Source organism: Hyaena hyaena, unplaced genomic scaffold (assembly GCF_003009895.1).
Source record: "Hyaena hyaena isolate Hyena2069 unplaced genomic scaffold, ASM300989v1 scaffold_545, whole genome shotgun sequence".
NCBI lineage: Eukaryota > Metazoa > Chordata > Mammalia > Carnivora > Hyaenidae > Hyaena > Hyaena hyaena.
Window position 1 is genome coordinate 1,243,987 of NW_024081178.1, and position 21,714 is coordinate 1,265,700.

At 53.1% G+C, this 21,714-nt stretch overlaps 1 protein-coding gene across 2 annotated transcripts in view; it reads right to left on the minus strand.

Moving 5' to 3' along the window:
• Window positions 1–551: 551 nt before the first annotated feature.
• The window catches only part of MYOM2 (myomesin 2), a 68,257-nt gene continuing 47,094 nt past the window's right edge, over window positions 552–21,714 (minus strand). For both annotated transcript variants that reach the window (XM_039255779.1, XM_039255778.1), the window contains 12 exons: window positions 20,187–20,331; window positions 20,014–20,073; window positions 18,843–18,910; window positions 14,004–14,117; window positions 13,723–13,810; window positions 12,916–12,954; window positions 6,868–6,973; window positions 5,408–5,571; window positions 5,166–5,202; window positions 3,884–3,906; window positions 2,583–2,638; window positions 552–1,265 (listed from right to left, as the gene is read on the minus strand). In XM_039255779.1, coding sequence (XP_039111710.1) covers window positions 948–1,265; window positions 2,583–2,638; window positions 3,884–3,906; window positions 5,166–5,202; window positions 5,408–5,571; window positions 6,868–6,973; window positions 12,916–12,954; window positions 13,723–13,810; window positions 14,004–14,117; window positions 18,843–18,910; window positions 20,014–20,073; window positions 20,187–20,331 — 1,218 coding nt within the window. In that variant the 3' untranslated portion in view covers window positions 552–947. The remainder of the gene's footprint in view (window positions 1,266–2,582; window positions 2,639–3,883; window positions 3,907–5,165; window positions 5,203–5,407; window positions 5,572–6,867; window positions 6,974–12,915; window positions 12,955–13,722; window positions 13,811–14,003; window positions 14,118–18,842; window positions 18,911–20,013; window positions 20,074–20,186; window positions 20,332–21,714) is intronic.

The following is a 21,714-nucleotide window of genomic DNA, read 5'->3' on the forward strand; positions in this document are numbered from 1 at the left end:
GAGAAAATATTCTGAACCACCAAAGCTTTTTCTGATAAACGCATTTTTACTATAAAACTATAGTATTGAGGTAGGATTTTTGTGCCTGAGGAATTTCAGCCTCGTCCCAGAAACAGGAAGAAAAAGTTGAGAGAGAGGCTGTGTTCACCCACTCCACCGCGAGGCTGGGCGGCTGCTCCGCTCCCTGCAAACACCGCCTCCTTTCCTGTGAGGCCTGGCTGACCAGCACGCTGAATAGGCTCACAGCCATCTGCCCGCTTTGCGCTCCCCTGCGGAGGTGTTGAGACCCACGCTGTGACGGCCATGTGACATTTCTAAGCCTGTGCGAGAAGCACGCCTGCTCAGGATGCCCGCCTGGCCGGTGCCCGTGGCCTGCCTCCACGGCTGGGAACCCCCCCACTCCCCGCTCTCCGGATTGCAGACACATGCATCTGTGCTCCTGGCCACGCAACCGCAGGAGAATCCGGAACTAGCCGGACGGAGAATCCGGAACTAGCCGGAGAGGCAGCGGATGGCGTCGGGTACAGCTGGGTACAAGAGAACCACACAAGTTGTCTTTTGAAGTTTTATTAGCTTACGGCAAGAGCGTGCCAGGTACCACGTGCATCAAGGCTCTACAACCAGGGCTTCGGGGCGGCCGGATCTTGTCTACAGCCCAGACTACAACCACCGGTACGCCGGGGGCTTTGAGCCCCAAGCCAGCACCAACGGAAACCTGAGGGGCCACCGTGCAAGCGCTCTCTCTGGGGGCCGCAGACATACGCTATTTCAGCCTCGTGCAAAACCTTAGCTTTTCCCCTCGGGCGAGCGTAAAATACCAATAACCAAACGCCAGAATTAAAAGCACAGCGCACGGTGGACTATGGGCACACGTGGCATCACTCGGGCCGCGGTCACTCACAGGGACGCACACGGCACCCACACCGCCCCTGCGGGCAGCTGCGCGTCTACTGGGCCATGGCGGAGGCAGACGCGGGGATGAGCTTCGGTTTGGCCTGCTGGGGTGGCGCCACGTCGGGGATCTCTTCCCCGTGCTTGTACACACTCACGGTGACGTCGATCTTCTCACCCCCGTACTTGTTCTTGACGCTGAGGCTGTACTTGCCCGAATCCTCCGATGTCACGCCCTTGATGGTCATGCTCACGTACTTGGCCTGCTCCACCTTGACCGAGAAGTGCTCGCTGAGCTCGATGTCCTTGTCATTCTTGAACCACACCACTTCGGGGTCAGGGTTTCCAAACACCGTGCAGGTCAGGTTCAAGGTCTTTGGGAGGGAAAACGGAGGGTCAGAATCAAAAGGTCATACGGGCCATCCTCCGAAGGGGATGGGCTCGGTTACACTCACTCAGTGTTTATCTATCCCCCACGTTGTTCACGTGGCCAACACACTCTTTCTATATGTAGGCACCATGGGAGACGTGTGGGGTCTGATCGGAGCCAAGTGTGCCGTTTCGTGGGGCGGCTCGTGAGAAAAATCAGCAATAATTTTTCCTATTTATTCTCAGTTTTTCTCCATGGCCTAACCCAGTTAAAGAATTCAGGGGAGCACCTGGGTGGTTGTCGATTGGGTGTCTAACTCCGGCTCAGGTCATAACCTCATGTTATGAGTTCTGGCCCCACATCGGGCTCCGTGCTGACAGCTCGGAGCCTGGAGCTGCTTCGGATTCTGTGTGTGTATCTCTCTGCCCCTCCCCTGCTCACATTCTCTCTTTCTGTCACTCAAAAATGAATAAGCATTAAAAAATTAAAAAAAAAGAACGTAGAAGTATTAAAGTCTACATTTTACAGTAGATACATTCAGCCTGTCTCTAAATTTCCTTTCTATCCCAACTAATGAATCCAGTTTACCAACATTTTGGATTTCCTCTGCCGAATCCAGAGAAAATACCATCTTCAAACCAGGAATCGGGGGCAGCAAATGCACTGCTGACAACAGGCACTGAGCCCCTGGGGCAGCGGTACCGCCAGCAGTGCCATCCCAGCCTTGTTGTGAGGTCCACGGTTCCTCAGGAACTCTCTAGAATTCTTTAGTTGCTCAAGAGAAGGCCCCTAAATTTTAGTGCTTTGGCCTAACACAATTCTCTCGCGTCTCTGTCCCTGACACCGAGGACACACAGAGGCTCTAATCAGACGTCAGTGACGCCGCTGACAGGCAACGAACGAAGACTCCAGTCAGTGGCTTCCGTGTAAGTTCCACCAGGACCCTGACCACTAGAGTCTCGCACTTGACCCGGGTGCTCTTCCACCTTCCTGCCGGGCCAGGCCCAGGGAGGTGGGGTGTGGGTGTGACCCACCCGGTCCTCGGCCAGTTACCGCCTCAAAGGGCCAGGACCCCGCGGAGGCCCAGGGCCCAGGAACCACACCTGCCATGCACCTGTGTGATACACGTGTCAGGCTCCGTGATCCTGGGGGCTCAAGGGTGCCGTCTGTGCCTTCAGGATGTTAAACTTGTCCGTCCTTGAGGACATGAGGGTGGCCAGGACACTAGGCACCGTGCCATCCCGTCCCCGGGCTCCCCCACGCTGGACCCTGAGGGGGACCGCGCTGCACTGCTGAAGCCGTGTCCCGCTGTCCCTCTCACCTTGCCCTCCATTATGGTCACCACGTCAGGTAAGCCACCGACCAACCTGCCACGATCTGTAACATGAAGGCCACGGGTGAGCAAGCCGTCCACGGAGACATTTCTAGGAGCGGGTCCCGTGCTGCACAGCGAGACAAAGCGACACAGGAGCGCCCCCACCACTAGGAGGGGCCCCAGGGCCGGGGAGGACTCCCTGGTCCCCTGAGGGACGAACTGAGGCTGAGGAGCTCGCCGGGGGCTGCACACAGGGCACCGCACACCAGGCTCGTCCCCGAAGGGAGAGGAGCCCCTGCGTCTGAACAGGACTCTCCCAGGGCAGCCGGCTGTCCAGGGTCTTTATTTTCTGTGCATCGCGACGCCTGACATCCCGGAAGCCTTCCTGGCTGGGAGGCAGCGGCTCCCAGGGCAGCCAGATCTTGGAGTCAGTGACGGCAATGAGCCAGCCGGTGACAGGCCACCTGCACCTATCCTGGTCCAGGGTGACACCCTCCACCCCTGCACCCCTCTTCCTCCACCCGCCCCTGCTCCCTGGAGGTGACACCCCTACACCCCTGCATCCTCCACCCACCCCTTGCTCCCGGGAGGTGACACCCCTACACCCCTCTTCCTCCACCCGCCCCTGCCCCCGGGAGGTGACACCCCTGCACCCCTCTTCCTCCACCCACCCCTGCCCCCGGGAAGTGACACCCCTGCACCCCTCTTCCTCCACCCGCCCCTGCCCCCAGAAGTGACACCCTGCACCCCTGCAGTGCCTCGCCCTGATCACCCCAGGGCCTGGGGCCAGGCAGCTAGGGGCCTCCCCTTCGGACCCAAACCCAGGAAACGGTTCCAGCTAGCCAGTCCTAAGTTGTCCCTGCCCCGCCTGCCTGCCCCACGGAAACACGACCACGGTCAGGGCCCCAGCACTCTCCACTCCTGCCCCGGCCGCCTGACCAGGGCTTCCCCGGGTGGCCCTGCCCGGCATGCCTGCCTCCCCAGCACCTGCGCGTGCGATCCGCAGGGACTTCCTGAGCCTCCTCCACCTGTGGCCGCACCTGCCTGACCATCTCGTGCACGAACACGGGGCAGGTGAGAGGGGAAGGCCACAGAAGTGACTGAGGAGGAGAGGAGGGCTCGGGGCGGGGGAGGGGGACACAAAGTGTCAGGATCAGGACGGCAGGTGCCGGGAGTTCTGGAAGGTTCCCCGGCCACGGAGCAGGTCTGTTTATCAGTTAACACAGAGCAGTAAGACTCTAAGGGGGGACCCCGCTGCCTTGCTCCAAATAACAAAGGGCACTTGATATCACGCAACGCGCACTTACTCTTCTCTGCAAAAGCGGCTGCCCTGGAGAGGAGAGGGGCAGAGAGAACAGGAAGACAGTCATGAGAAGACACTCTGGACAACACGCACCACTCATCACAGAGCTTTGCCGGAGGGGAAGCGAAAGGAGGCAGCACTGTGTCCTCCCCTTAGAAGGACACCCAGGGCCTGAGGAGCTGTAAGCCATGTGCATTCTCCTCTCACTGCCCCTGGGGGGCGGGGTACCCCGTCTCTCAGCAGGAGGAATCCCACAGAAGAGGCTGGCATTCAGGCTCGTAGGCTGCAGACATTTCTGTGTTCGCCGAATTCACCAGATGGCACTGGAGAGTTTTAGATATCTTGGAAAAGCCTGGCTTCTGACTCATCTCTGCCGCCTGTTCATCCGTTTAGGAAACAGTCACTGAAAAGCCGAGCACGGCCAGTGACCACTCTCCTTTCCGGATACTCCCAAATTCAGATACGCACTTGAAGATCTCAAGTGATCTTTAAAAAGGTGCTCTGACCAAGGTGATATCATTCAGCGCTAAACACTAGGGAGGATTCGAGCCAGGAGCACACACGGAGGGCACCAAGTGCGGGTCACTCAGCAAAAGCAGTGGCCTGAAAGCTCACGCAGCTCTGAGGCCGACTCTGAGCTTGTGTAGACGGCAAAACTCTGGGGACAGGGAAGTGACGGTGGCCAGCAAAGGGGAGCACAGAGGGGTTCTGGGCACTGAGAGTCGTCTGTAGGATACTAGTCATGGACACGTGCCACCGTACATTTGTGCAGACCCACAGGCACTTAGGGGGAACTGTGACGAACGGCGGACTCCGCGTGGGGGCGTGTCCGTGTGGCTGCATCGATGATGCAGCGACCAGAGGGGATGCTGATGGGGGAGGGGCGCGGGGAACTCCGCACCTCCTTCCCAGTGGGGCCGTGATTAAATAGCTCTACAAAAATAAAGTCTTCAAAAGCAACCTAAACATATAACATTAAAAAGCTGCGCTGCGCCATGTGTGACCATAATTATAACTATTTGAGAAATCCATCATTATGATCGCTGAAAGCAGCCCAGGGTCATGGGGACTCTAGAAAGTGTCTCTATAAGCACATGCTGGGTTTACAAGCACGTCTGCCCTCTACACACCGAGTGGCTTAAATCGCCACTTTCACATCAATGCCCAGGACAGCGTGCGCCCAGCACCCACCGATGTGCCCGCGCGCTTGTGGCCCCAGGGATGGACAGACCGCCACACACACACACACACACACACACACACACACACACACACACACATCTTACTTGAGTTGCTGGAATTCCGCAAAGGCCTCATCGAACGCTGTAAGGGAACGTTTCATACATTTTAATGGTTTTGGTGCCAGTGAACGGGCTTAATGAAAACTGACAAACAACCAAGGAATAAACTGATAATTTAGAGAGAACTTTCTCCAAATGAAAATTATAAAGCTGGAGTGCTTCCTCTCCCAGCATTCCCAGGGGGTCACTGAACCCAAGGTGAGGAGGCGCTGAAGAGTGAGTCTTACCCTGGCCGGACAGGTCGAGGGAGCGGTGATGGTTATCTTTGCCGTCATGAATCTCAAAGGTGTACTTCCCTTTATCCTTCTCGGTGGGCTCGCATATCTGCAGCCACGCCATGTCCCCGGTGCCGCCGGCCCTCATGTGCTCGCTAGAGGCGATCTTCGCATCTCTTTAAAAAGACACAGAAAGTCGGGGCACCTGGGTGGCTTAGTTGGTTGAGCGTCCGACTTTCGCTTAGGTCATGATCTCGCGGTTCGTGGGTTCAAGCCCCGCGTCAGGCTCTGTGCTGACTGACAGCTCAGAGCCTGGAGCCTGCTTCAGAGTCTGTGTCTCCCTCTCTCTCTGACCCTCCCCTGCTCACGCTGTCTCTCTCTCTCCTAGAAATAAAAAAAAAAAAAAAAAAAGACACAGAAAGGGGCGCCTGGGTGGCTCAGTCGGTTGAGCGTCCGACTTCAGCTCAGGTCATGATCTCACGGTTTGTGGGTTCGAGCCCCGCGTCGGGCTCTGTGCTGACAGCTCAGGGCCTGGAGCCTGTTTCAGATTCTGTGTCTCCTTCTCTCTCTGACCCTCCCCTCCCCTACTCATGCTCTGTGTCTGTCACTGCACAATGAATACATGTTAAAAAAACAAAAAAAGTAAAAAAAGAAAATACGGGCTGAAAATGTTGCCTGCACCCTCAGGTCGGGGCAGAGTCCGCTGGCCCTGTCCCGCTGCCGCGGCCGACGTCCCCTCCCCTGCGGGCGTGCGCGGGCCTCCATCCCGTTTGCTCAGAGACCTGCTTCTCGGAGCTGTTGTTCCAGAGACAGCCTTGGGGTGTGGGTTGGAAAGAGCCAGACCCCAGGGCCAGGGCGCAGGGACCACACGTGCCACGACTGTCACACGGTCGGAGGCTCTGGGAGGGCGCACGGCCCACCTCGGGAACCAGGAGCAGCAAACAAGACACAGAAAACCCGCTGTCAGCACAGGTTCGTGTTGGAACTCTGGGTTCCTTTGGTCCTTTTCTTGTTTTTTTTTTAACGTTCATTTATTTATTTTGAGAAAGAGAGAAAGCAAGCATGGGCAGGGCAGAAAGAGAAGTGGAGGGAATCTCAAGCAGGCTCCGCACTGTCAGCACACAGCCCAACGAGGGGCTCGAACTCACGAACTGTGAGATGACGACCTGAGCTGAAACCAAGAACTGGACACTTAACCAGCGGAGCCGCCCAAGTGCCTCTCCTCTTCGTCAAGCTAGTGAGGGGCCGACAGACACCCCAGAAACTGAGAACGGCCTCTACGTACTACTTTCCCGTCAGCTGTCTGCTAGACTGCAGAAAGAAGGTGTGTCACCCACGGAGCCACGTCTGGCAAAACCCAAGGGGTGGAGACAACGGTCTCTGGCACCGTCAGTCATTTCTTGGTCTCTCCTGTCCTTGAGGACCTCCCTGCCGCCCCGGGCCAAGGCCACGGTAAATCACACTGTACTCACTTGTGATACCAGTTCACTTTCATCTCTTCCGTAAAGTACTTCATGAAGCACTGGAGTCTTATTCCCTCTGGGGTGCAGAGCACCTTTAGCGGAGAAGCCGACAATCCTGCAGAAGAAAAACAGATTCAGGTCTAAGGAAGGCAGTGCGTGCACCATCAGAGTACAAAGGTGCGATTGCAGGTGCGTCTGCCACACCCAGCAGTACACGCCGCCTCATGTCTACACCCGCGTCCATTAGCGATACACCCCACCTCCCATGTCTACACTCTGGGGTCCATCCATGGTACACACCGCCTCACATGTCTACACCCACATCCATCAGTGGTACATACTGCCTCCCATGTCTACACTCTGGGGTCTGTCCACGGTATACATCGCCTCACATATCTACATCCACATCCATCAGTGGTACACACTGCCTCACATGTCTACACTCTGGTGTCCATCCACAGTACACGCCACCTCACATGTCTACACTCTGGCGTCTGTCACCAGTACATGCCACCTCCCATGTCTACACCTGAGTCTGTCAGCGATACACACCACCTCACATGTCTACACTCTGGCATCCATCAGCAGTACGCATCGCCTCACATTTCTATATTCCAACGTCTATCGGCCACATATTCTCGCAGTTTCTCCCATGCCTCAGCTGTTCATTAAACAAGCGCCTATATGAAAATCTCTGTGTCGAATACTGTAAGGGACACAGAACTCTTTGAAAGAGATCAACAAATGCCCCTCGGCAACTCAGCTGAAGACGAGGAGGGCAATTCTCGCAGACAGCTCGTAACACAGTTCATTCTGCGTGAATTGACCGGAACTGAAGTATTGCCGAAGAGGGATGGCGAGCCAGCAGAAGTGATCCAGGGCGGGGTCTGGGCGGGGTCAGGGAGACATAAGACTGGAGCTGGGCCTTCAAGCTGTGTCAAGACTGGATGCGAGGGAGAAGGCAGGAGGAGCGAAGGGTGAGGAGAGCCCAGGACACGAGAACAGAGCCCGCGTGTCTGGAGCAGGGACGCGGCCCGACATGACAGGGCACAGGGCCCGGGGGCCGCGAGGGGTCAGGACACGGGAAGTTGTGGCGAAGGCATGGCCTGGAAGCCGACATCGTTACTGGGTGTGTAACTGCAGGGAACGGACGTGAGCCCGGGCACTCCATCACCCGGAAGATGCTAGGCCCATCACCAGCAAAATAAAGGGAAACGATGCGATGGAGAAGGACCTTCTGAACGCACCATTTCCCAACCGTGGTAAGCGCCGCGGATACTTCCATTTTCACCCTGAAGTCACGGCACTCCACGCGGCCATGCACCTCTGGGGACTCACTCGAAAGAGCAAGTCTTGAAACAGGAAATGGGAACCAGCCTCTCTCCATCCGGAGGCACACAATGCAGCTTCCGATACTAAGGAACAGCTGCGCCGTCCCTACAGGGAAGGCTGTGCGGCGTGGCACCGTGCTTCCACGAAACACTACGTAATTGGAGGAAACCATGGGTACAGTATCTCTATAGAAGATGGACAATTAACATAAAACATGTGGCCAAAAACAAGCAACTGATTATCTTTATGACTTTATGTAAAGAAACATAAATATAAGTGTCCTTGACTGTGGTGTTAATTTCGGTCAACCGTCCAACTCTCGACTTCTTCTCAGGTCATGATCTCAAGGCTTGTGGGTTCAAGTCCCATGTCGGGCTTCGTGCTGGCAGTGCTTGGGATTCTCTCTCTCTGTCTCTTTCTCTCTCTGCCCCTCCCCTGCTCACCAGTGCTCACTCTCTCAAAAGAAATAAAAGTAAATTTTAAAAAAAAGAAAATGTTTTTTAAAAAAAAGGAAAGGTCACAGAGATGGAACCTCAGGGACTCATTCTGACTCAGGTCAACAAGTGAACATGTGCCCAGAAGGTCTTCTGACCGAGCAGGAAAGAGCAAAGCCACTGCCGATGAAACACAGACCAACCCAGGAAGAGCCACTCCAGAAAATCTCTGAACTCAAAGGCGAGGACCCCACCTCGCACTTTCATAAGTACTGCTCTGGTGCACGCTGCATAGACAGATGGGCCTCACCCCAGTGAGCAAGCCGGGGCGTCACTGTCTCTGCCAACCACGGGGAGGAAGGGACCCCAGGACACGTTCCCGGACTCAGAGCACATGAGCCTGATTTCCAAGAATGATACTGACCAGGGCAAACATAACTAGGAAGCCATCTTCCTCTTTACTGGTTTTATATCAACTGCATCACTATTTTTTTTAATGTTTTTTATTTATTTCTAGGAGAGAGAGACAGCGTGAGTAGGGGAGGGTCAGAGAGAGAGGGAGTCACAGACTGAAACAGGCTCCAGGCTCTGAGCTGGCAGTCAGCACAGCCGACGTGGGGCTCGAACCCACGAACCACGAGATCATGACCTAAGCGAAAGTCGGACGCTTAACCGACTAAGCCACCCAGGCGCCCCCAACTGCATCACTATTAAGCCTTGATTTCGAAGACATAAGGAGCATTTATATTTTATGATACAAAACTGAAGCAGACAGGTATTTAATTATGCAATACACCACACCAAATCTGATCTCTGCCGCTGAGGTTTCTCTGTCACCTATACATGCTTTCAGTTGTTTAGACATTTCAGAATTCTGTTAAGTGGTGAAAATGGAGGTGTATACTTCAGTCCCCTGTAGGTAATAATGCACTCTAGATATTTTTGGTAAGCGGTGATGGTTGCCTCCATTGCAGAATTGTGTAGACACTGCCTCAGAAGGCATGTCATGTCACAAAGAATGTCAGGAGGAGCTCAACTCCCGATTGAGGAACCCCGGTGGGTTTGGGCTGCTCTGTGCACTCTGCTGGTAATTAACCGAGTGACCTAGCACAAAACACACTGACTCAGTGCCACGACTTGTCACGTGCGTGCTTCGGTTACTTCTGGGCTGCCTCGGTGCATGTTGTTGACACAGTTAATGGAGATTCCCTAAAACCCAACTGAGGGGTTTGATCCGTTGACTGTGCTCCCTCCATATCAGGAGTCGGCCCGGAAAAGCTGAGATGCACATGTGTGGAAACACCATATGCGGAAACACATGGAAACATACGTGGAAAAGGCAAGGCGTGTGCAGGCGCTGCGTCATCCATGCCGGTGACCGTAACGTAGGCGTGTATTTTTACAAAGGGTTGACTTGCAGCCTGGGTGCTGAAGATCCGAAGCAGGAGCACCGGTCGCCCCGTCCCAAGCCTTTCCTTCAAGGACAAGGACGGGGGGACTGTAACGACGTCTCTATCTCCGTGCACAGCAAATTCTCTTTATAGCTAAACATGGCCTTTGACCTTTGGGACGCGGAGAACTAAGTATCTGGCTCCGTGGGCGTACTAGCTGGCGTGGCAGGAAAGTGTGTTCTCTCCATTGTCACATCTGTCACCATAAGATTCTGTGTGGGGCTGGGGGAGGGGGTGTAGCCTGAGGGCCTGAAGCCAACGTCCTTTTTTATCCGAAGTCTTTACTTGGCCCTGAACCTGAAACAAAGTTCGGGGGGCCCAGAAGAAGACGGAGCGGTGACTTCCTGCGACCACCAGCCTGCGTAGGGAAGGGTCTGAATGCCCAGCGGTGCACCAGGGGAGAGCGTGAGTGCCCGAGGAGCCGTGATCATCCCGCTTTGTCGGCTCTGCTGGAAGTTTCTCTCAGAGATGCCCCATGTCTTGTGCTGCTACATGTGACTCCCCAACAGGGCCCGGATGCCTCTCCTGAAGACCAGGACAGTCCCATGAGGACAGCAGGGGCCCGAGGTGTCCAGCACCCACACAGGGTGTGGCCCTGCGTGTCCGCCCCGCCCAGCGCTGACACTGCGCTCAGTACCTGAGCCCTGGCCCACGTCAGGACAGGATGTGAGCTCAGCTAGGTCACCAGCTGCACCGCCGCGGGGCCCCACTGCGCTCTGCGAGGCCGCGTGGCAGGGGACGGGAACTCACGATGCTCTGTGGGCTCCGGTCAGGAGGCTGCAGGAGGAGGCAGCCTCGGGCCTCAGCAAGTCCTCCACGAAGTGGGCGCAGGGCTCCTGAGGAGCAGACACCAGGCCGCATATGGATGGATGAGTGTGGGAGTGTGGGAGTGTGAGTCTGTGCATGTGAGTGTGTCTGGGTGTGAGTCTGAGTCTGTATGTCTGAGTGTGAGTCTGTGTGTCTGTGTGAGTCTGTGTTAGAATCTATGTGAGTGTGAGTGTGTCTGTGTGTGAGTCTGTGTGTGTCAGTGTATGTGAGTGTGACTGTGTGTTTAAGTGTGAGTCTGTGTGTGTGTCTGTGTTAGTGTTTGTGCGTGAGTCTGAGTGTGAATCTGTGTGTGTCTAAGTGTGAGTCTGTGTGAGTTGTGGGTGAGTCTGTGTGTCTGTGGGTGAGTCTGTTAGAAACTATGTGAGTGTGTCTGTGTGTGTCTGTGTTAGTGTTTGTGCATGTGAGTGTGAGTCTGTGTGTGTGTGTCCATGAGTGTTAGTGTGTGCGTGTGTGTCCGTAAGTGTTACTGTGCGCGTGCGTGTGTGTCTGTGTGTGTGTGTCCGTGAGTGTTAGTGTGTGTGCGCACGTGTGAGTGAGAGTCTGTGTGTCTGCTCTGCTGATGCTCCCATCAGACACTGAGAGAGGCAGGTGCACCGTGTCCCCGAGGATGAAGGATGGAGACGCCCCCTGACGGGCCAAGAACGAAGGCCCACGTTTTCTGAAAGCCAAGGGGATGCGGCGCCGGGTGGTGGGCCGGGACGAACCAGCAGGTGGCGTGGGAGCCCACAGACGTCGCTCCAGGACTAATGCAAGACCCGGACACCTCGAGGTCGTCAGAAGCGTCCCTGCAAGGGCCCCGCAGAGGAGGTTCCCGGGCAGGGGCGGGGCCTGGGAGGGCGGGCTGGGGCTGGGGGCATGGGGCGTGGGGCTGCGGGGAAGCCGGGTGTGCTGGGCGGACAGCAGACGGCCCCCCTCCCGCCCTCTCCTGCAGACGCTTCCGCACATGCGGCCCAGCCTCTCAGGAGAACTCCGTCTCGGGAGTGCCCCTGGCTGCCCACGTCTGTTCCCTGCACTACTCCGGCCCCTGCACACGCACGCTCACTTCTTCAAGGACTGCCATCAGCTGCCTCCCAGCACGTGACGTGACATCTTAACACAAGGTCGTCCCCAGGGGTGCTGGAGCACATCACCTTCCAGACGTCTCCATCCGCCCTCCCCAGGGGCTCCACAGCCACGAAGGCGTGTTTGGTCCACTGATGACCGAGGCTAAACAACGTGGTCACGTTTACTTGACCAACAAGCACAAGTAGAATAAGTGAAAACAGCCTGCAGAGCGATTTTGAGGAAGCAACCAAAAACAACATGGAGGTTTTGAGCAGAACATCCAAAAGCCTGCATGAGATGGCACTTGAGTTTGGAACCAGACATGTGTGACTTCCCTGGAGAGCCGTGGCTCGAGCCAGTGGACACCCACAGTGAGCCGGGTTCCTGCCACAGGCCTGGCCGCCTGCTCTGAAGACAGAACTTAGGGGAGTTCTAGAACACCCACAGTGGTCGTGGTGTAACCCTTAGCATAAAGCTCTACACGAATGCCAGCTACTGCTACTGAATTACTACCCCGTGTCTTCGTCCTCTGATCCATGGAAGGGGACATGGACAGGAAGAATTTATTTGTAAAGCTATAGAATGATCTAATGTATACAACGCAAAGCCAGAGGCTTAAAAGCCATTATTGCTGCTCAACATGGGTAAGAAAGATGCTGATAGCAATTACGGACAAAGCTATCATCCTGATGAAGCTGAGACAAACTGGAAGACGTGGCTAATCAGAAAGTCCAAACTGGATTTTTAAAAAAATACTACATAGATTCTAAATATAGCTCTGAAAACCCCCTTTGCAAAGCCTCTGGAGCAGTTGGCGGGTGGCTCTGTCTGGCCCCCGGGCTCCCCAGCATCAGCCCAGCGTCCGCACCAGCGGCCTCAGCCTCCCCCTTTGCGGTGCTAAGTACCCAACTCCGCAAAAGGGGTGTCCACACCCAAAATAACTCAAAAATTAGTAGGCATCTACGTACCGCAGACTCTGCTCATCGCCAAAACAATATCCTCGTACACTGAAAGGAAGAAGAGGATGTACCATTACCGCATATACTTTTATCAGAAAGCAGCATTTTCTTGTTTAATTAAACGGATACAGGAAATCATGACGTTCATTTGAAAAGTGAAACATTACAATGGTGACATTTACCCACTAAAGGTTCATGTGTGTCATAAATCCCCCTAACCTGTTCGCTTTTTTTTTTTTTTTTTAATGTTTTATTTCTTTCTAGGAGAGAGAGAGACAGCGTGAGCAGGGGAGGGTCAGAGAGAGAGGGAGTCACAGACCGAAACAGGCTCCAGGCTCTGAGCTGGCAGTCAGCACAGAGCCCGACGCGGGGCTCGAACCCACGAACCGCGAGATCATGACCCGAGCGAAAGTCGGACGCTTAACCAACTACGCCACCCGGGCGCCCCAGCATCCTGTTCGCTTTTAAACAAGGAATGAGAAAGTCTTCCTACACAGGAATCCAACTATACCTTTAACTGAATTTAACTTCCTCTCTGCTTCAATCATTTTCCCTACATTAGTAATGGGATAAAACCTGGCTTACGATGACGAACTCAAATGACATTTTGTAGGGACCCAAAGTAACATCACAGATTTTTCTAAAACATGGAAGCAGGTTGGAACGGAAATAAAACACAAATCGATTTTCTTCTACCACGTTACTGCTAAGGAAACATGTACCATAAGGATGCGGATGGATGTGCCCTCACTGCACATGGCATCCCCTTGGCAAAATGGATCCCTTGTTGGGGGAAACAAAGAAGGTTTGTTTTACCCTTGCCAGCGATCTCGAGGATAGACACATCTTGACCTCTCTCGTCTTTCAATGTTGCCTTATATTCACCGAGGTCCTTCTTTGACAACTGCCATAAAACATACCCCACATGCATGTAAAATCAATGCCAAGATGGAAAATGTAATAAACGCTCATAATTTTTTTGTCAACCCTGGGAATTCAGGCTACAAACTGGTAGAAAGCACAGGATTTACAAGTTTTAGAAAGATGGGCTTTTCTTTGGCCTCCACCCCCACGCTGTTTCACGCAACACGGTGTACCTTCGGTATGAGGAGCTGACAGACTCCCTTCTCCAGGTCAGGCAATGTCTCCGTCTCATACAGAACATCATCCTTCAGCCATTTGAAAACTGTCTCTTTCTTCGTGTTTGCAACCTACGGGGCAGAAATCTTACGGTTAGTATGTGAATCACTCCAGAAAAGAGTCTCTGGATTTTAAATCACACACTTAGAAAAAATACCATTGATTTTTATTACAGCCTCAGATAGAGGCTCATGGAAGAGCTGTCATTCCTAATAATGGCCAATCAACTTCTAAATTCCAGCTTCTGGAACAATTAAGCCCTCACAGTTGCACACAGAAGGACAAATCGTCCTTGCGCACAGAACTGGATGATATGAGGCACTTTTGGTTTATATGAAAGGCCAGTAATAAAAACATGTTGTAAGCAGTGTATTTTAAATTTGCAAATAATATAAAATATTCTGAGACGTCCATAAAACTGTTCTGTGGCTGCTTTTCGGCAGTAAGACATTTCAGATGTGTCTGTATGGAGGGAACAAGACCATAACACAAAATAAGCCCACTGGGAATGGGAACTCCCCTTCTACTAAAATTCCTGACAATTCAGTCTCTGATGTGAGCTTGAATTTGAAACTGAGCTTTGTGGGATTCCAAGGATGAGTAAGCATGTCGATTCACATGTTCTAACACGTACATCCCAAGGGTGAGAAAGAAGCCTGGTTCTGATGAACGGAACACACTGGCCACACGGAATGCATCAAATAGATTTACATCCATTTCCTTTACAAAATTCATTTACATCCTGTACGGACTCCACTGCAGTGACGTCAGCGCCAAACAAGTAAATGACAAGTATCCAGACAGTGAGACTGGTTCTGATAGCGTGGGAGCACGGCTCAGGACTTCCACGCGGGCCCTGGGCTGCTGTCGCACCACACAGCCATCCCTGGACAGCAAGGACTGAGTGAGTCTGCCCCTCACACCTGCACCCCAGGCCATGGCAACGCACCCACAAGTATCTGTTGAGTGGGCGGCGGACTGCGCCCCACCAGACCGTGGGACGGGAGCTTGGTTCTCAAGTCAGAACCAAGAGGTGACAATACGCAGCTGGATGGACTGCATCCAAACGATTCCAGCAGACAATCGCTGTCCCTAACCAAACCTCAGTGTCCATTTTCAGGGCCAACCCTACCCCTCACACCCTTCGCCTCATGCCAGTACTGCTTCCCCTGACTCTGGTGTTCAAGCTGCGGTGTCCTTGAGCGCCAAATAAAACCCTTCCCAAGGACCTCCAACCTCCATCCTCCATAACACACATCCTCAACTGGCGTCCTGGTCCAAGAGCTGGGACCGTCTTCTGTCCCTGAAGGACTATACTCTGTGATTTCTCCCTACTGCTCCTAAAATACGGGCGCTGAAAATGTACACACTTAGAAACGATAGAAGTAATGAGATCCCGAGACATCACATGGCACACACCTGACTCACTCTCCAGGATACAGCACCCTGAGTCCCCAACGTCTACTGTACGAGAACTTTCTAGAAGATTTTCTTCGGTTTCAGACTCAAGTTTCTTTTAGTATAAACTTTAATCTTAAAAGATGGTTTTTCTGGGGTTCAGTCGGTTAAGCGTTCAACTCTTGATGTCAGCTCAGGTCATGATCTCACGGTTCATAAGCTGCAGCCCCACATCGGGCTCTGTGCTGAGAGCGCTGAGCCTGCGTGGGACTCTGTCTTTCCCCCTCTCTCTCTGCCCTTCCTCTACTTTCTCTCTCTCTCTCTCCCTCACAATAAATAAACTTTAAAAAATATATACATAAATAAATAAAAGATGATTTTCAGTGAAGTTCTATTAAGAACTTATGTTCCCTTGCATAAATTTTCACCATGTGTTCTGTTTCAGAAGTAAATTTTGAAAAAATCTGCCAAAGTAAACAAACATTAAGGGGAAAACTATGTAAAATAATTGACAGAATCACAGCAGGTAGGGACACAAGTGCACAAATTAAGTGCATTCAACTGCAAAATACTCAAATCTCAGTTAAAATGTGCTCAGTTTCTCCAATGGCTGTGTTTAAAATCTTGCCAGTCACTATGGTCAGGGAATGTGAAGCGTCCTCACGTATTACACGTGTGGGCACGTACCGCTCGGATGAGAGCAGAGCACGAGGGGAGGAGGATTCTCATTTCGCCCTCGGAGGCACGTACTGAATGCCCACAATCAGAAAGACAACGACCCGACCACGACAGAGCCCCTCTGCCCCGCCTGGCCAACGAGAGTTGCTGACTGTCTGAAGCAGTTGCTGTGGTCGCAAACTCTGAAGATACACACCTTCTCTGCATTTGACACTCATCTGAACACACTGTTGTTTTTCTGATCCTGTTTCCCAGGTAAACAGCCCATCCTCGGCAACCCTGTGGAGTTTCCCTGTAAATACCTACTGTTTGCACTTGCTGACCAGACACTTGTCACTTCTGTGCCCCTGAGCAATGAGTTTGGGGTGCCTGGGGGCTCTGTCGGTTAAGCATCCCACTTTGGATCAGGTCACGATCTCACAGTTTATGAGTTCATGTCCCTAATCAGGCTCTGCGCTGACAGTCGGGGGAACCTGCTTGGGATTCTCTCTCCCTCTCTCTCTCTGCCTTTCACCCACTCACGTTCTCCCTCTCTTAAAAACAAATAGTAAAGAAATTTTTTAAATGAGTTTGTCCCTGAGTCTTCCTTTTAGGTATACCGGGGTAAGAAACTCACTACGAGAAGAAGGTGTCCAGGAGTTTTTCTGATATGACTTTACAGCAACCTTGAGTGTGTTAAATGCCAAAACTTTAGCCTCGGTTATTGTACACACACAAAAGAGCCAGGGACAGGAAATGCAGCTACATTTCAGCAGTCAGTCACCAACACTAACAATGAGCGGGGATGAGCCGGAAAGGTCAGTGTAAGCACCGTGTCTCAAGGCCCACCGAACGCACCCGGGGCGCCCACGCCCTCACGCGGCCGCACACCCACACCCGCCTGTCTCCTGCACAGGCCGCCCTTACCTCATGTCCCCTGTCCTGGGACCCTGTGCTCCCGGCCGCACATCAGCGCCCTACAGGATCCTGCACCTGGGCACAGGCCTGCCCTTTGCCCTGGCCCTTCATCTCCGGCATCCTGGTGCCCCCCACCACCACCGCAGCAACCACACGATCACCCGTCTCCTCGTGCCCCCCTGAACACCAGCTCGCTGCTTGGATGCACACCCATGGCCCACCTCCTCCTCCTCCATCAACACATCAGGCCAGGTACACAACTGGCTGACGACTAAACCACCAGCACGCAGGGCCCACTCTCCCCTCCTCGGCCCGGCCCCTCCCACCGTGGGCCTGACCCACATTCACTCTCCCCTCCTCGGCCCGGCCCCTCCCACCGTGGGCCTGACCCATCGTCCATTCACATCTCCTCAGGTGAATGCTGCTCCATCCTTTATCCCACTTTCCTTTGCTTTTACCTCTTATTGTTCCCAACTTTATTGAGATATAGTTGACAATAACATCATTTAAGTTTAAGGGATACAGCATGATAATACGATATATTCAACTACTGTGAAATGGTCACCATATTAAAATTAGTTAACACGTCCATCCCCTTCGCATAATTACTTTTTTTTTTTATATTTACGGTGACAGCACTAAGATCTACCCTCAGCAGTTTTAAGTGTATTATATGGTTTCTCAACTACAGTCACCGTGCTGTCCATTTACTATCCCCAGGACTTACTGATCTTACCACTGGGAGTTTGTGCCCTTTGACCAACATCTCCCCGTTTTCCACAATCCCGGCCCTTGGCAACCACATTCCACTCTGCTTCTGTAAGTTTGATTCTTTCAGATTCCACATGTAAGCAAGACCATACAGTATTTTCCTTCTCTGTGTGACTTACTTCACTTAGCATAACGCCCTCCAGGTCCACGCATATTGTCACAATGGTGGCTGCCTTTCCTTCCCAAGGATGAGTAATTCTCCACATATACATGCTGCATTAATCCGCTCCTCCACCCAGGACCCTCACGGCTGCCTCCTTCGGCTGTTAAGAAAATGCTGCTGTCCTCCTGGACACACGGATACCTGAGTTCCAGGTTTCAACTTCCTCTACTGAATCCCTTGATAATTCTACATTTAAGTTTGGAGGACCTGCCTTGCCATCTGCCGCGAAAGACAGCCGCATTATATCCGCAATTTGGCTGCTTCCAAGTTCCGTGTCTTTGTCCACACCCCAGACGTCTCCAGAGAAGTGAACCTGACCACCCGGTACCATTCCTGGTCTTCCTCTAGTGTCTGTTCTAGTGACATTTTCTGTTTCTGTTTCCGCTTTCTACTAGTCTGTGAGTGGCTGCATTACTGAACTCCCCCAGCGTCTACCACGGTGCCCGTCTTACAGGAGATGCTCCTTAGAGTCTGGTCCCCAAAACAGAGACCTTACAGTCAGTAGTAACTAAGGCCTACTTTAGTATTCCACCATTAAAACCAGGTGTAAGGGTCATCTTATTCCCAAAACATACCTTTTATTTCTTAAAGAAACCATGTGAGCAGCAGAAATTACCAGACGGATTTCATCACGGCACACCGTCCGTCAGTTGGCTCACTACAATCGTACGTATTCTAAGTAGCCTGCTTGGCTCGCCCCTGGCGCACTGCCACACTGCAGTCCCCTCACCAAGGTCAGGGACAGGCACTGAGGCGTAAGACTGCAACGTCCACGAGAGGCAAAGCCGCTCGGCGCACCCACGTGACAGATGGCGGGTGCGTCCCCGAAAGGGCCCTGGCGCCCCGCGGCTGACGGCTGACCACTGCCTTGTTGGAGCTGCGCCCTCACCTTACAGACCAGTCGAACCTCACACTCTTCTGTAACATCCCAGTGCAAATACTCAGTGAAATGGGGGCCTGGGGAGGAATAGAGGAGAAAAGTTTGTAAGAGGGGAAAAAATACACACCCACATGCATATATACACACGTATATCACACACACACACATATATACGTGTATATATCACACATACACATATATCACATGCATATATACACGTACCCATCCCGCACATGCACACATACACACATATGTATATTTATACATGTGAATGCGTTGTGGGCAGAATATGGCTTTTCTGTTTGAGACTGAGGTGGTATTTCTGATGGACGCAGCCTTTCCTCGTCACCACCCACCGCATCATTCGTGTGGTGAGTACCGAGCTCTGACCGGACCCGGTCCCCTGAAGTTCCAGGTCACGGCCTCCACAATGCCAGCTCAGGTCCCGTGGGCTGGATGTGCCACGGGGAGGCCTGGCGTCCAGCTTGGACTCTGCACAGGGCCCCAGATTGAAAGGGGGACCGTGGGAGACCGTGTGGCTCTGGGATGACCAGACTGCGGGGGGTGTGTGCATGTGTGGGAGTGGGGCTGTGAAGACACCAGCGAGCTCAGGAGAGACTAGCTGGTCCGCAGGTCAGCCACAGAGCCTGGGTACCTCTGGTCACCCTGATCATGTCCCTGATTCGCAGTGACAGGAAGTATGAACACTACACAGCAGATTCTGGGACTTTTAAAGGTAGAAGCAAGAAAAGAATACAGGTGAAATCCATGTAAAGTACAAAGAACAGAAAAATACCCAAATTTCTATAGATAAGAAACAGTATAACATCAAGATCATTTAAAACAGCATTTAGTCATTGGGCATGGACCGGGATCAGCTTTAAACTAACATTCAAATAAACACTGAGTCTGGGGGCACCTGGGTGGGGGCTCAGCCAGTTAAGCATGTGACTTTGGCAAAGGTCATGATCTCATTGTTTGCGAGTTCAAACCCCACATCAGGTTCTGTGCTGACAGCTTGGAGCCTGGAGCTGCTTCGGATTCTGTGTCTCCCTCTCCCTCTGCCCCTCTCCTGCTTACTCTCTCTCAAAAATAAATAAACGTTAAAAAATTTAAAAAAACACACATACACACTGAGTCTGCTCAGGGTTTGTGCTGGGGGGGAGAGTCGGTTACCCACCTTGCTTCCTGAGGAATTCCTTTCTTTGAAATTCAGCCTCGTCCAGGACAGCCTTGAATGCTAAATTCAGTATTTAAGGGGAAAAGAAATGAAAGATGTGTGCTTCTGTGTGGTCAGCACATTTTTCTTTGAATTTTCTTTTACAGGCACACAAACTAGTCAGTACTGCATACCATCTCCAATGAGAACCAGAGAGGACTGATTCTTGGCTTTTCCGTCATGAATCTGCACAGTATAGGTGCCTTCATTCTCGATAGTAAATCGGTCCATGACCATCTCAATAATGCCAGTTGCTTTGTCGCATTTAATTCTGTGTTTCTAGAAGCAACAGGAGAACAAGAGAAGTCTACAGTGAAATCCCATTCTCCGGTCTGATCCCTGACATTAGATAGTTGCATCAACTACTACATATACACAGAAACAGAATGAGATTTTATCCACTAAACCTCTTGGACAGCTGCACATCCACTAAGGGACACAAACGTCCCCTTGGTGACAAAGCCCACGTTCTGTGTGGGAGCCGATGGTGCCAGGAAGGCTCACTCCCAAGAACAAGCACCTAGTGTGAGAAAATTAAACACACAGGAGGGACGAAACAGTGTGCATGTCCACGTACTTCACACTGACCACGAAACCACAGGTAGCCAGCAACAATGCACCACGTGGTCCGCGACTCCGAGGCCGCTGTGTGGACCAGAGCCACGGACGCTGCATGTCAGGCAGGCAGAGATTTTCTGGAAGAGTGTGGAGGGACTGTGTGTGCCTCGGCAATTCTGGCAGCTTGCGCCCGAGTCCTGCAGGGACATGCCTCCCCAACAGGGGACACCTCGCCCCCATCCGGGTGTCCTCCCCGTCCACCCGTCCTGCTGGACGCTGGGTCCTTGAGAGTGAGGACTGTCCTCACCCCTTCCACCCAAACGTGTGCGCCCAAACGAATGTGTGCAGGACTCTCGCCGAAAAGTCAGCCTGTGCCGACTGGCTCCTTGTGCTGTCCATGGTGCTGAGCTGGCTGTGGACCCCGACTGCGCTGTAGTCCACTGATGACGACGTCTGACCAGGGACATGACCCCGTGCTGCCCAGCCCCCTGGAAGCTCGGCTTCCTTTCACACTCTGCTCCCATCTTTTGTGATGAGCTGACACACACTGATGTTTTATGGCGGCTAACGGACTCCATCTCATTCCGCCTCGGACAACACAGAATCTAGAACTAAGCAGGGTCAGGGAGGTGCAGGGAAAGGCAGCACTGAGGCCCTGGGGCACAGGATTTTCTCCTCCCTGGTGACGCTGCTCAGGAAGTCACGGCAGGGCCTCGGCCCCCGTGCCCAGGGTGGCCCACAGATGGCCCCCTGCCGGCTCTCATCCTCCCGTCAGGCTGAGCCGCTGGGGCTGCAGCCGGGACTTCCCAACCTGAATGACGATCTTGGTCCTGAGCAGGGGAGGCTCATGACCAAGGTGAGCAGAACACACACCAGTGATCTGTGGTCAGCAGCCTGTCCAAGGAAACCGCCTTGGCCCCCAGAGAGCGCACTCTTTCTGTGATGCCGCCCTGAGCTCACAGAGCCCTGCTGCTCGGTCCCCTAGCACCAGGAGGCCCACATCCTCCCCTCAGGGACCGGGTCCTCCAGCACCGGGAGGCCAGGCTCACTTCTCTGTCCCTGCTGGGCTGGCTCCGGTGAACCATCAAAACGACCTGCAAACAT